The sequence below is a fragment of the Lethenteron reissneri genome, chromosome 42, assembly GCF_015708825.2.
Source record: "Lethenteron reissneri isolate LAM-NWPU_2019-01 chromosome 42, ASM1570882v1, whole genome shotgun sequence".
NCBI lineage: Eukaryota > Metazoa > Chordata > Hyperoartia > Petromyzontiformes > Petromyzontidae > Lethenteron > Lethenteron reissneri.
This window is the reverse complement of record NC_083820.1, coordinates 4,625,287-4,638,554: the sequence shown is the minus strand read 5'-3', so window position 1 is coordinate 4,638,554 and position 13,268 is coordinate 4,625,287. Positions and strand designations below refer to the sequence as shown.

The 13,268-nt window shown below is 42.3% G+C and overlaps 1 protein-coding gene across 1 annotated transcript in view; it reads left to right on the top strand.

The window, feature by feature from the left end:
• Positions 1-13,268, top strand: part of EYS (eyes shut homolog) — a 283,886-nt gene that overhangs the window by 217,549 nt on the left and 53,069 nt on the right. Inside the window, 1 exon segment of the mRNA XM_061569020.1 lies at positions 1,940-2,051. Coding sequence (XP_061425004.1) covers positions 1,940-2,051 — 112 coding nt within the window.

Genomic DNA, 13,268 nt, shown 5'->3' with positions numbered 1-13,268 from the left:
TGTTATCATATCAACTGCTCAATTATTGTACTGCAGCCTATTCCTAGAATTACAACCTATTCATTCAATTTCTTACAGCCTGATGTGAATCCAACAATCAACAGTATGGATAAGTTGGATATTATGGATATTTTATACAATTATCTTTGTTGTGAGAGTCATAAGGACCGTGCGTATGTGTATAACATGGCATGTATTGATTTATTTAATATTACTGTCTTGCAATTAAAGTGAGAAGTGGCAATAATTTGTTTCATTGAGCGGTTATCTTATCACCTCCACCCCCAGATCCACTGATTATATAATCCGGTGCACCACACAAGCCTCAGCAAATAACGTAATCAGCGCGAGTTTAGTGAAGGTGAACATCTTTATCCTTAGCTTCACGCCGGGTTCCTGCCACAACTCTCCGTGACGGCTGCCTCTGCCTTTGCCTGATTTATTGTGGCAGGCCATCAAAAAAATACTACACCGAGTTTGTTTCTGAGAAATATATGTCGCTTGAGCTATTGTTGAAGAACCCAGCCTTTTAATCTCCTCCGAGATAGCTGGCTCACTGTTTTAAGCCAAAGTAAGCTCGGGGTGAATCGGCCTGATGGGTAATCCTTCTGCTTTTTGAAGGAACTTTTTAAAAAGTTGTCCTCCCCTTTCTTTTTTAAACAAAAAAATGTATCTGCATTGTGTAGATAGTGCATAAACTTTGGCTTATGACGGGTTTCCGAAAGTGCATTTCCATGAGTGTTGAAACTACAGGAGACGAGAATATGAAAATGCAGTATTGTGCAGGGATTGTGTTTTTTAAAAAATGCACTCATCTAAAGGTAATCTCCGAATTTGTTCAGCTAAACCGTGCATGGTTGAGTGTTGCGGTCTCCTTTTCATGTATGGGGTTGACAAGAGATCAAAACTTGAGTTTTTTGGGGTACAGAATAGCATATGGCCCACTTGCACCCTTGAGCAGAATGATTTGCAATGTGTCCTCGTTTTAACCTGTTTGAAAGTTTTGACACAAGCGCTCGAAGCGGGCAAATTTTAATGCCAGCACGACAAGCGAGGAGGAATGGGTGAGGGCCGGAAACCCGAATGGTCTCTCTTCCGGTCTCAACTGCTTGGAGGGGTTATTTAAGCAGTTAATAAAGCTATGCTGATCTGACCTAGGTGAGAGCCAGACCAGATAGAGTCACCATCTGCCACTAATGTGCACAGCCAGGAATTATGCACAAAGACAAATGAGGCAAAGGCGATGAATGCCAATTAACCAAAAAGAACATACCGTGAAAATTTTACAGGACCCTCTTGAAAACGAAAATTGTGACTTGGTGAGACCTCCTGGGTAAACAAGCATAATAATAATAATAATAGGGTGAAGTGCTGTTAGCAAGCTCATGCTGAAGTTTAGCATGACACACAGAGTGCTGATTTAGCAACCAACACACCTGGCCACGTTTGTTTCCACTCATATGACGTTCAGGCAACACAAATGAGTCCAAGTGCAGGCTCAGTTCACTGGATTGTGTAACACGTGAGCCACTGGGACAAGTGCTGCTAGCAAGCATCGATGAAGGCCAGCACAGCACATGAGAGGGTGGGAGGAACAACACTATGCCCTACCGCCTGAGTCGACCTAAGGGAGGCCCAGGACTGGTTCAGATGTTTGACACACTAGTGTTGGCCGTGAGCGGGTATCGAACTTGGGTGACTGGGTTCAGTGCACGGTGCATTAACCACAACATCAACGCGCCCCATCTGCACAAGACAAAGACACACGAACGATCGCACTCAAGAGCGGGCAATTTTTTATTATCAGCCTCTCGCACAGTCTTGCTTAAAAACGTTCTTGTAATTGGATGGCAACCCTGTGCATACGCAGTTCTGCGAATTTAGGTGAAAACATGAGTGATTGATGACGCTTGCTGTGCATTACGAATGCATTTTGCAGGGTGTCCACCTCATCATTGTCAGGGAGCAGCAGTGCCTGTGCATTGGAGCTGTCCGTCGGTGGCATTGCGGTGTATCAGACAAGAGAAGTGAGGTCACTTGTGCATCCTAAGGTCAGTGCATGTTAAAATCGCGTCCCATGTAAACATCTCTGCCTTCCCGCTCACAGTCCCTACGCGAGTAGGGCAGGGAGACCTCGTTTTTTCCGCTTCCCTCAATTCGTGAGCTTCTGTCCGCATAATTTCTGTGCCCTCCTCCCTTGTTACGTTTTGTGCTCTGTATTAATAATAATAGTTCAATTTATAACGCGCGTAAATTTGCGGACGTAATGGCCGCAACTCAGAGGCGCGGAGCCAAGCTCAGAGTCGCTCGAAAGCATGATTGTAGAGGTGAGTTTTTAAGTCTCTCTTGAAGGAGGCGATTGAGGTGATGCTGCGAATGTGCAGAGGGATATCGTCGAATAAAAAAAAGACATGATGATAAAAAAACATTGTTTCCTATGGAATATTCCATTCCTTATTTTTTAAATGCTGTAGTATGAAATAAACCTTGCATTGAATATTTGTTTTCAAGTTTAATTCCAAATTTCTGTGTGATGTATGTATGTAGAACTTATTTCGCACCATACCGTGATATTAAACAAATAAAATCCCTATTCAGAACTCTTGCAGAGCAGTGCATTTCGCAGCATTTCGAAATAAACCTCACGGAAGGTGATATCACAGAACTACTTCTGAAATACATGTAAGTGCACTCTTATTGATGCTGAGACCAACATCTGACCACACTTGAGAACCCGATTTAACCGAGATCTCAGTGATGCGGGCTGAGTACTCTGATCCCCTCAATCTCCTAGCCACCCCTGAACAGAAACAACACATTCCTGCGGAGGGAGCTGGTAGGAACGTTGGGTTGCTCGGTCAATGGCCAGGGTCAACGGCGGCGTGGTGTATTCCGCAAATATGCCCGACTGTGAGGGCGGGCACAAGCCAGCGTGAGTAGGTTAAACGTTGAGTTTTATAAGGGCACCACGGGGTGACCAGCCCCTCCCCACCCAGCCCCACCCCTCCCACCCCCCACCCAGCCCCACCCTCCTGACCCAGCCCCTCCCCACCCTCCCCACCCAGCCTCACCCTCCCGACCCAGCCCCTCCCCACCCTCCCCACCCAGCCCCTCCCCACCCTCCCCTCCCCACCCAGCCCCACCCTCCCCACCCTCCCCTCCCCACCCAATCCCTCCCTGCACGACGGATGGACGGACACAATAATCCCCTGTGGGCTGGTGTAACCAGGAGGTTCCTACCAGTATTACTTGATGTATTCACACTTGTTGTAATGCAGAAGCCCTGTCTGAAAAATTGCGTGTGCTCGCTAGTCACATCTTCGTGATGAGCTGCTGTTTTGTAATTATCACTTACGGCCTGTTATATGGAGCATTCTCAAATTGCACTAAAATATATTCCATAAGCACGTACGTGAACAACTAAAGTTAACTTTTATAATTGGTCTCAAATTGCCCGCTGCAAGCAGAGTTTTTCCGCAAAGTTTCTCGTTTGTTTCCCGATTGGCATCGTTCGCTGGTGGCTGTTGCGTAACCATTCGCCGACGCGTACAGGAAAGCTTTCCAACGTGTATTTGCGTCGGGCCTTTGCACAATTCTGAATTTAGTAGCAGCCTCCTTGCTCCGACGGCCAGTTATCACCGTCGTGCGTCGATTAGTAACAGTCGAGTGTGAAGTGAAGTGTTTCTCATCGCATGTGATCACTTAACTGGACGTGGTAATTATGGTAGCTGCAAGGCTCGTACCCCCAGGATGCTTATATAAGCACAAACGCAAAACTAAAGTCACGCTTCTTTCCATTCGTGCGGTGATTTTGTGGTTGTCTGACCGATGATAGTTTTTAGCACCTGCATCTCGTTTGTATCTCCCCACTTCCTCAACGTGTCTTTTGTGGTTTCCCAAAAAAAAATCGACGAGAAAAGAAATTGAGAGAACATAACACAGAAAATTATTAAAAGGCATCGTAGCGAGCGACGGGGGCATGGAAGAAGCAAAAAATAGGCTGATGAATGGTGACTCATAAATTGGGAGAAAGATGGAACCATACCTCGTGGTAAAGATACAATCGTAACATTAGTTGAAGGATCTTATGCAGATGCTCTATCATTGAAATATCATATATCCAAGGTATCAGACCGTTCTCCCATATAAAGAGGTGTGGGTTCCAGACGACCGCTGTCGAAAGTGGACCTAGATTAAAATCACGATGCTTTTGGAAAGCTGAAGATAATCATGAAAAGCAACATGGCAGTTTTTTCCAAGAGGAAAGTTTTAAATCGGTGCATATTATTTGCTGCGACACGTGGATCAGAAAGATGGACACCGATTAAGAGGATGGAACAAAGGATCCAAGGTGCACAGAGAAGTGTGGAGGGAGATGTGTGCGTTAGGATTACGCTGAGATGGAAGGGGGAACACGCGGAGTAAGGAACGTGAGCAGGTGAAACAAAAGGGGGCCAGGTGAGGACATGTTCGGTACAAGGGGACGACGCTAGGTGAGTGAGACTCACTATTGAGAACTCGACCAAAGAAGGGCATTCATCCAAGAGGACCTCCACCTTTGAGATGGAGCATTCAGATCGACTTGTGTGCAGGTTCCGGGTGGACTCGTTACGTCGTGACGCTGTGAAGGCTGACGACGACTTTATCAAAGTCTTTATTTTGACTGGAAGAATCCGATGAGCTGTGAAGCTCTTGTTCACATATGTTTCGGTAGGGGGGCAGGTCGGAAAGTTACAACAACAAACAATTCAAAAACAAACACGAGTGCAGAGTAAGCAAATCGCTAAATACAAATAAATTTAATATATAATTACTAAAAATTTTTTCAAGCTTTAGTGACTGCAGGGATTCATATTCTTGGTTATTTCGGTAAAGTCACGTAGAAGGGAAATAATAATATTTTTTTATTGTTTCATATTTATATTATTATTTTATTATTTCCCTTCTACGTGACTTTACGGAAAGAACCCAGAATATATAAATACTAATTGCAAGTGCATCAAATATCTTCCTTAATCCAGCAGTGGATATATAACAGCAGACAACTGATAATTGAGCCACATATATGGTGCAATGTGCTGTCCTCTAAATATGCAGCCTATAGAGACATATTATAGTTAATTGGTTTAAGAAATTACAGTTATAATTAATACTTTCTCATTATCCATTATTAATAGATGTTTTTAGAGGTTTTTTGATGATCGGTGGAGAGCACCTCTGATATGGGATTTAAATATGGGATTTGGATAATCACACCGAACTGTGTGGCCACGTTCAGTAATGACATTGGTGAACCGCTGCTGAAAGAGAGAGAGAGATGTGGGACTCATTAAGCACTTTAGCAGATGGGGCATTGTCACCCATTCAGCTGGGAACAATACCTGGGACACTTGATCCACTGCTATGAAGTCAAAATGATTTCTCGCTCGTTGAGGCAGTGGTCATCTCCTGGTTACCACCCCGAGCTAGTGGGAGACATTCCACATTCCTATGGTGGGGGTGAGTCTATCTACAGGACAACCATTGCTGACTTGCAGACAAAGTAGTAGCGATTTTCTTCACCCTGTAATGATGATGGGCTAAGTCAACCCTCAACCGGGATTTTGATTTTGAACAATACAAAGATCCCCCGTATAGCCTGAACAGACTTTCGGGGCAATGCCGTTTGCGAGCAACTATAAACGCCGGTACGGCACACGAGAGGGTGGGTGGCCAGCACGACGCCCGACCGCCTTTGTCTCCCTAGTGGCAATGTTTACACACCGCACGAGGTACTCATTTGAGCAACACATCAACACACACAAACGTAAAAGTCCAATTGATATGACTATTGGCGACTGTGCCATATCATGCTAATGTTTGTTCTTTAACCTAAATAGTTTTACTCTTGTGTCTCTGAATTAGTTATGGCTTTGCATCTAGATCCCAGGAATGGAAACTTCAGTATATAATGACTCTCGGTGTAACTGCAGGCACCTATAACAGAGGATGAATCTCAGTGTGCTCCCACCTGGCAAATAATCAGAAAAAGACCAAGTTTTTTTTTATTGTACCAGGTAAGGCCACTGAGCTATATAGCTCAACAAAGTGGCTTATCATGTGGAAATGTATAGCAGCCAAATACTCTAAATGCATGTTTCTAACAAACGATCAGCTACGGCACCATTTGTTTCAAGTATTTTAAATAATGTACACAGTGGTTAAATTTCGATTTAAAGCTTTCGTGACTGCAGGGATTCATATTCTTGCTTCTTTCGGTAAAGTCACGACTTTACCGAAATAACCAAGAATATACAGTGGTTGTTTGGGTTAGAGATGTCCTGTCACATTACAGAAGTAGTTAATAAAAAAAACACACCCATCCCACAGTGAATTCATGAAATGTAATCATATGGGTTATGATTAAATTCAAATACAAGTTTTATGTTTTTCATGTTTTTGTTACCTTCCCCCCCCCCCCAATTATGTCCCGAATGTGCTATCGGCATTGTCATTAAAAATAAAATAATTGTATATATATTTTTAAATAAAATAATTGTATTAATCTTCAGATCTCTCTCACGGAAGTCCAACCCTTCATGTTAGAGCATGGCGCGTGAGAGCAGATATCAAAAACTATCTCTGAGATCTCGTCGCCTACATGTGATCTATTCACATCATTTTCACATAATTTTAGTAAATAATTTATTGATGCATGTATTGTGAGCTAAATTAACTATTTTAATTGATGAATTAAAGCGTTATTACGTGTCTACTATGATATAAATACTCTATCTTCACTGCCGAAACTTATACGACACTGCTACGCACGTAAGCGGAAACCAAACATAAAATAGGAAGGGGGAAAATGTCGCAAATATCAGCGAGGACCTGTACTCACAAAGGGGTTTAGTTGACCAGCTGTGTCCACATTCCTGAATGGTGTGGAATTATTGTACAAAGTGGCACAAATTCATAGGAGGAGAATTGCAGCTGTAATGATTTAACGTAACATAATGTATGAAAAGCAAAAGGAAATTGCTTCATGACTTTTCATCAGTCTATATTGTTTGAGTAATGTTACCTGGAAAATGTAAAACTATGATGCTGTTCGATTAATTTCAGTTACTTTCATTTATATCAATCTACGGATCAGAGAAAGCTCTGCACGCAACATCAGAACAAAAATAATTAATGAGAAAAAATATTACACCGAATCAAGGATTAACAGATAATGCTATTCAAATTCTATATTTCAGGAACATTAAATCTTGCTTGACAGGGCACTGATGCAAAACACTTATGCGGCCGTATAGGATGATCCAGATGTTAATATAGCATGTCTTTAATATAACATTATAAACATGACCTTTGCCTGTCTTCTGTGATAAGGCTAAAACAAAAGCCATTCTATGAGACACTTTTTGATTATACATGATGACATTGTCATATCTGTCCAAAACAAATGAACCCGGATAACCCCCACACAGAATTGTAAAGTTGTCATTTTAATGCTTAACAAATAACGAAATGATTGGATTGAGGGAAAGCGCTTTGCAATGACATTAATGCATATATTCACATGCTACCCATCGCCTCCACCAATGTATTTCTGGACCCATCGAGAAACAATTATATTAATCTTAATTATAGGAAAAAACATTTGATGTTATAAAAATAAATCTTATTTTTTTATGTTATACAATGCTTACAATGGGGCTAACAGAGCATGCATTTAATTAAATTGGACATGGTTTTACATGCACCTAGATATTCAATTTTGCCACTTTGATTAAATAGTTTTTTGTTCATCTATATTATATATATGTGCATTTCATGAAAAAAACGCAAAAATGTTCCACTGTAATGATATGTAAATTGAAGGGAAGGCACTGTTATCAAAGCGGCATCTACAATGAATTGCAATCATTGGTATTTTTCGCGTGTCAAATGCTGTCGTGGAAACAAAAAAATACTACTTTAAAATAAAATAAGAACGGTGCACGTGTTCTCGTTAAACAGTAGCACGATTTATTTTAAAGCTCTCGGGATCATGATAGATGCAGAATGCCAGTACTTTAAAAAATAAAAAATATCCATCCACAAAATATGCACCATTCTAAATATTTCACGTGAAATTTTAAACAATGGGAGTCGTATTGAGAAAATCGTTAATATTCAAAGTCTATTCCAGAAAACAATAAAAAAAGAAGTCCATTAATTAAATTGCTAAAATGAATCCGATATGAAGTATATATACAGTTTGTTGTAAAATGTTGTATGTGTAGTGGGCACGCACCTGGGGGAGGGGGGGGGGTCAGACATTTGTGACGATGTGTGACGAGGGGGGGGGGGTGAGAAATCAGAGTGCAGCGCCACATTAAATACGCACTACAATGACAATAGTATAAAGCGATTTGAAGCATGTGTTTTTTTTGGGGGGGGGGCAGTGCTTTGTGACGTCATATTTGAGGAGTGGTCTGACTTTTTGTGACGCCGTGTGATGAAGGGGGGGGGGGGGGTCAATAATCGTCCAAAATCGCGTGACGTCATTTATGGACGGCCCCTCACCACTTGAACTGACTCTCTATATGGTTGAACCAGAACAGCCGACACACCTTCGGGTCGTCGTGTGCGGAGACTGAAGCTTCATTCCCGGGTCGAACAGCCGGACCAGCCCGCTCCCTCTCGGGGCTCGGCTTATATCTGCTGTGGCGCGGAGCCTGGTGACGCCACCTTCTAGATCCTTCCCGGAGACTCTGGGCCCATACCACGTGGTCCCCTCGCCCCCTTCTGGGGGTCCCCATGCCCCCTCGTCCGGTCACGTGCTCTCACGGGTTCACACACAGACTATCATGTCCTGACCCGACATTAGTGATACCCGGACTCTGTCCTCCAGTGAGCCATTCCGTGCCATGCTCACACCGGTGCCATAGTGCGGCACCACGCATACAGTACCACTCTTCACTCGGTACTGTCACTACACACGAGTGACACCATTTATGTCATGTGTGTGCACGTTGGTGGATAGATCCCCACATCGTTGCCACTGATCTACTGACAGGTTTGCTGTCGTGTCCGTCTGCAGGTGCATGTACGCATTGCAGCAATTCTTATAAAATGCGCTGGCAGCCCCTTTGAGATGCAATATCTAACCCTGTGGCATCTTAGGAAGCCCTTCGCAATGAGGAGGGAATCAGAGTTCATATTTAAATCATGTATTTGTCTGTGGATTCTTTCATCCGCTCGTTTCGCTGTTCACTTACTCCGGCGCTGGTTACATATTCAGGCCTTGATATTTAATGAAAGTGCTGTTAGTCTCTCGATTATGAGCTAGCAGGTAATGCATTTTCACCGCAAATGTCATTTATTATATTATAATCCCACCTCTAAGCCCTCACAAGTGTGTTGTGGGCATTGTATCAGTTATTTTAACTTTATGCAGACAATAAATATTCCATCGCAAGAGTTTATGCCAGTGTTTAATCCACCATGACTCTGTCCTCCAAGGGAAACTCACAAAGTAGTTGAGTGTCTCTTGAAGGCCATTATTCATGTCAGATAATGGAATTAGATCAGAACTTCAGAGTGCTTAACCTGGTGAATCCTGGGTTTTTGAGAGTGTCAATGTATTCAAGCAATCGTTTAGTGATATCTTCATTGCCCAGTTTCTAACAGTGGTGTACATTCCAAATTCGTATGCCAGGGACCATCCCTCTATAGGACAACCATTTCTGTCTTCCCAAACAGCAATACTGTACTCATTGTAGTGGCCTTGGAAGGAATATGGGTGATATCAAACCAAAATTTCAACACCCAAGCCTCTAATATGTGAGTTGAGTTATTTTTTCTACCAGCTCTCTGGGTTACTACAATTTGTTGTAGTTTTAAGGTTGTGGTGAAACCATTAATGATTGGAAAATCACACCTCATCGTAAATTGACGCACCCAGATGATTTAGGAAAGCCCAGTTCTCTGCATACATACAATAATGATTCGTAAAATGACAGCGGTAAGTAGGTTAACAATTGTCCGCTCACACAGGGATAACCTTTAATGGGAGGATTAGAGATACATTGGATGGACACCAGTCTAGTTGTGTCTTCGACGAGTTTTCATAATTCAGGCTCGTAATTCGATTCGATAATCAATAGCTTTTTGTCTCGTCTTTAACGCCTCAATGATATATTTTTGATATTTATACATGTTTACATATGTTATACCGTTTGATTACACAGCCTACATGTAACATTAGCATGCCATTTTGTGCTCATAATTTGCAGAAATCATAAACGACCAATTATCACACAAAATATGCATGTGAGCATAATATGCTATTGTAATCGTAATTCACGTAGCGCTACGTGCCAAAATATTTCCATCAACAATGATATTTGATAATAGTAGTCACTATTATCAAATATCATTGGAATTCAAAGCACACCTACCACTACACAGAGTGCGAATTTGATCAAAATAAACTGGGCCACTGTGTACGCACAATCTGGTTCAAGACAAATTTATCTGGAAGGATCAGAGTCAATGTGGTAAGTGATTATAGCATTGCAATGCATAACACAGAGCTTTAAACGAGACACGAACTGTGCTAGCACAGATTCTTAACCTAATCACTGCCTTTAACCAGTTTATAAGAATCCAAGGTGGCATTGTGGTTAGTGTGTTGCGCATCACTGTCAATGATTTATGTTTGTGTCGACCCTTCCTAACTGCGAATTTTCATTCAATTGGGCTGAGATGTCCTGCAGCAAACCTATAGGTCTGCACATGCGAGTTATTGGCTACTTGGGCTTCCTTTGAGATGGAGCAATGATATCCGTGGCTCTGTTTCCCACAGTTTGCTGTGGCTTGAGTAGATGCTACCCATTGTTTGATCCTTCAACTGACGAATGATCCAAAAATACTGCTGCCAGACGTCTCACCCACACTCGTTAATACGATCGCGTCACCCCAATATTCTGATCCCTTCACCGGCTCCCAATCTAATCCCATATCAACATCAAAATGAAGATCAACCGTGGACTCACTCCTGCCTACCTCTCCTCTTTCATCTCACTCTCCTCCTAATAACACTCTCCTATCTAGCAACCAATGCCTCCTGTCAAAGCCCCATGTCAGCCTTCGCTCAGTGGAAGGTCGCTCCTTCTCTTCTGCTGCCCCTATAGTATTCTTAGCTTTTTTCGGTAAAGTCACGTTGGTTAAAAATTTAAATTAATAAAAGTACAAAAAATAAAAAAAATCACGACGTTTCAGAAGCAACACAAGCCTCCGTCTTCAGGTGGAACCGTCACAGCCACGACAGCTGATACAGCTGTTGCTTCCGAAACGTCGTGATTTTTTATTTTGTTTTATTTTACTTTTATTAATTTAAATTTTTTACCTACGCGACTTTACCGAAAAAAACCTAAGAATATGAATCCTTGCAGTCACGAAAGCTTCAAATCTAGAATTAATGCCCCTATAGTCTTGAACTGCCCCCCCTCCCAGCGATCTGTATCGTCAACTCCCTGCCCCAAGTCACGTCCAAGATGTAAGGCCTTCCTCTTTTCGTCCACCAAGTGACCGACTATTGCTTTATATTTATTACAAAGGTAACCCTCCTTTCCACAGAATGCTCTTGTTCCACTCTTTGGTACGTTGTCTTTAGGTGTGGTTTCATTTAGAAGCTACGTAAATATAAACTGTATTCCATCATATAGTTTTTTGGGTTAGATCGCGTAAATATACGTGTCGTTAAAACCCGCCACCACCCGACACAGCTAACTAGTAAGGGTTGTGACGTAAACAGAACGTGCCAATTCGTTACTCGTTCAGCACATCGGCGTGTTGGAGAGTAAATTCACTGGAATTGTAAATGTTGTGGGTTTATTCTCCGTCACACTGGTGCGCTGAACTAGTAACGAATTGTCACGTTTTGTTGACGTGACAACCGTTACTAATTGGTTGTGTCGGATGGTGGCGGGTTTAACGACACATACATATTTACTCACTCCAATAAAAAAAACTCGAAAATTGTAAAAAACCTGTTCGGTGGCCGACGGAGCCAGTCATCTCTCAATCTGGATGTTTTGTTTGAGAAGAAACCTGATGGCTCTTTGGGACACTCTGTCTACAGGAAAGCCACCCACACAGATTCCTGTCTGAAACCTGATTCCCACCACCATCCGACACAGAAGAATTCCCTCATCAAAACACTACACCACAGGGCCCACTGCATTTCTGACCAACACCACCTAGCCAGTGAACTGGAACACGAACACCAGGCCCTCAAGATGAATGGATATTCGGACCGCTTTATCCGCAAAGTGTTTTTTTCAACCATAGAGAAATAACCACCTGAGACGCTGATCAAAACACTCACGTTACCATACATAGCAGGTGTTACCAAAAATATCACTTCACAAGTAGACATGACATTATATGAATAACTATTAAGTTACATTAAAGAATAAAACAGTATGTAGAAAAAAACTTTACTTTTAATAATATTGGTCGCGAAAGCCTACATGTTAAACAGATTATATAATACATCTTTAGTCCGATTTTAAAAACCACACACCGTCTTTAACAGATGGCATTCATGGTGCACTCCGCTTGAACACAACATCGACCAGCACAAGTTGCATGCACCATGAAACCCCGTTCACACAAAAAACACTTTTTTGGACAACAGTTTGAACTGGGTTGAGAAATCTCAACACACACGCATGGTAGTGTGAAGGTTTTATCGTATGGGCCTTCTCCCTCTAAACTTCCAGATGGCCACCTTGGCACAGACGACGCTCATCGTGTGTAGGATTGAGTCCCAGGTGTTCCCCAGCATATCAGCTGGGAATGTTTCAACACCTCCTGCTATGGTGCTGTTGGAGATCACTCAAGATTTCTGGCTTAACAAAATACGTAATCGTAACAGGAAAAAGTTGTCAGCATTTCAGCCACGCCAGTCAAACTGCTGCTCAGTCATAATTACTTGATCATGGATCCTTGGTGCGTTTCGTGCCATCTTGAATGTGTGTCGAGCTCATGTATCCAGCATATACAAAATGCGTTTCAGAGATATTTTAAACACCCTAAAATCTCGATTTAAAGCTTTCGTGACTGCAGGGTTTCATCTTCTTGGTTCTTTCGGTAAAGTCACGTAGAAGGGAAATAATAAAATAATAAAAATAAAACATAATAAAATAATTATCACGACGTTTCGGCCACAACGCAAGCAGCCGTCCTCAGGTGAAGACAGCATCTGAAAGGTGTCTCCCCGACAGACCTGGTCT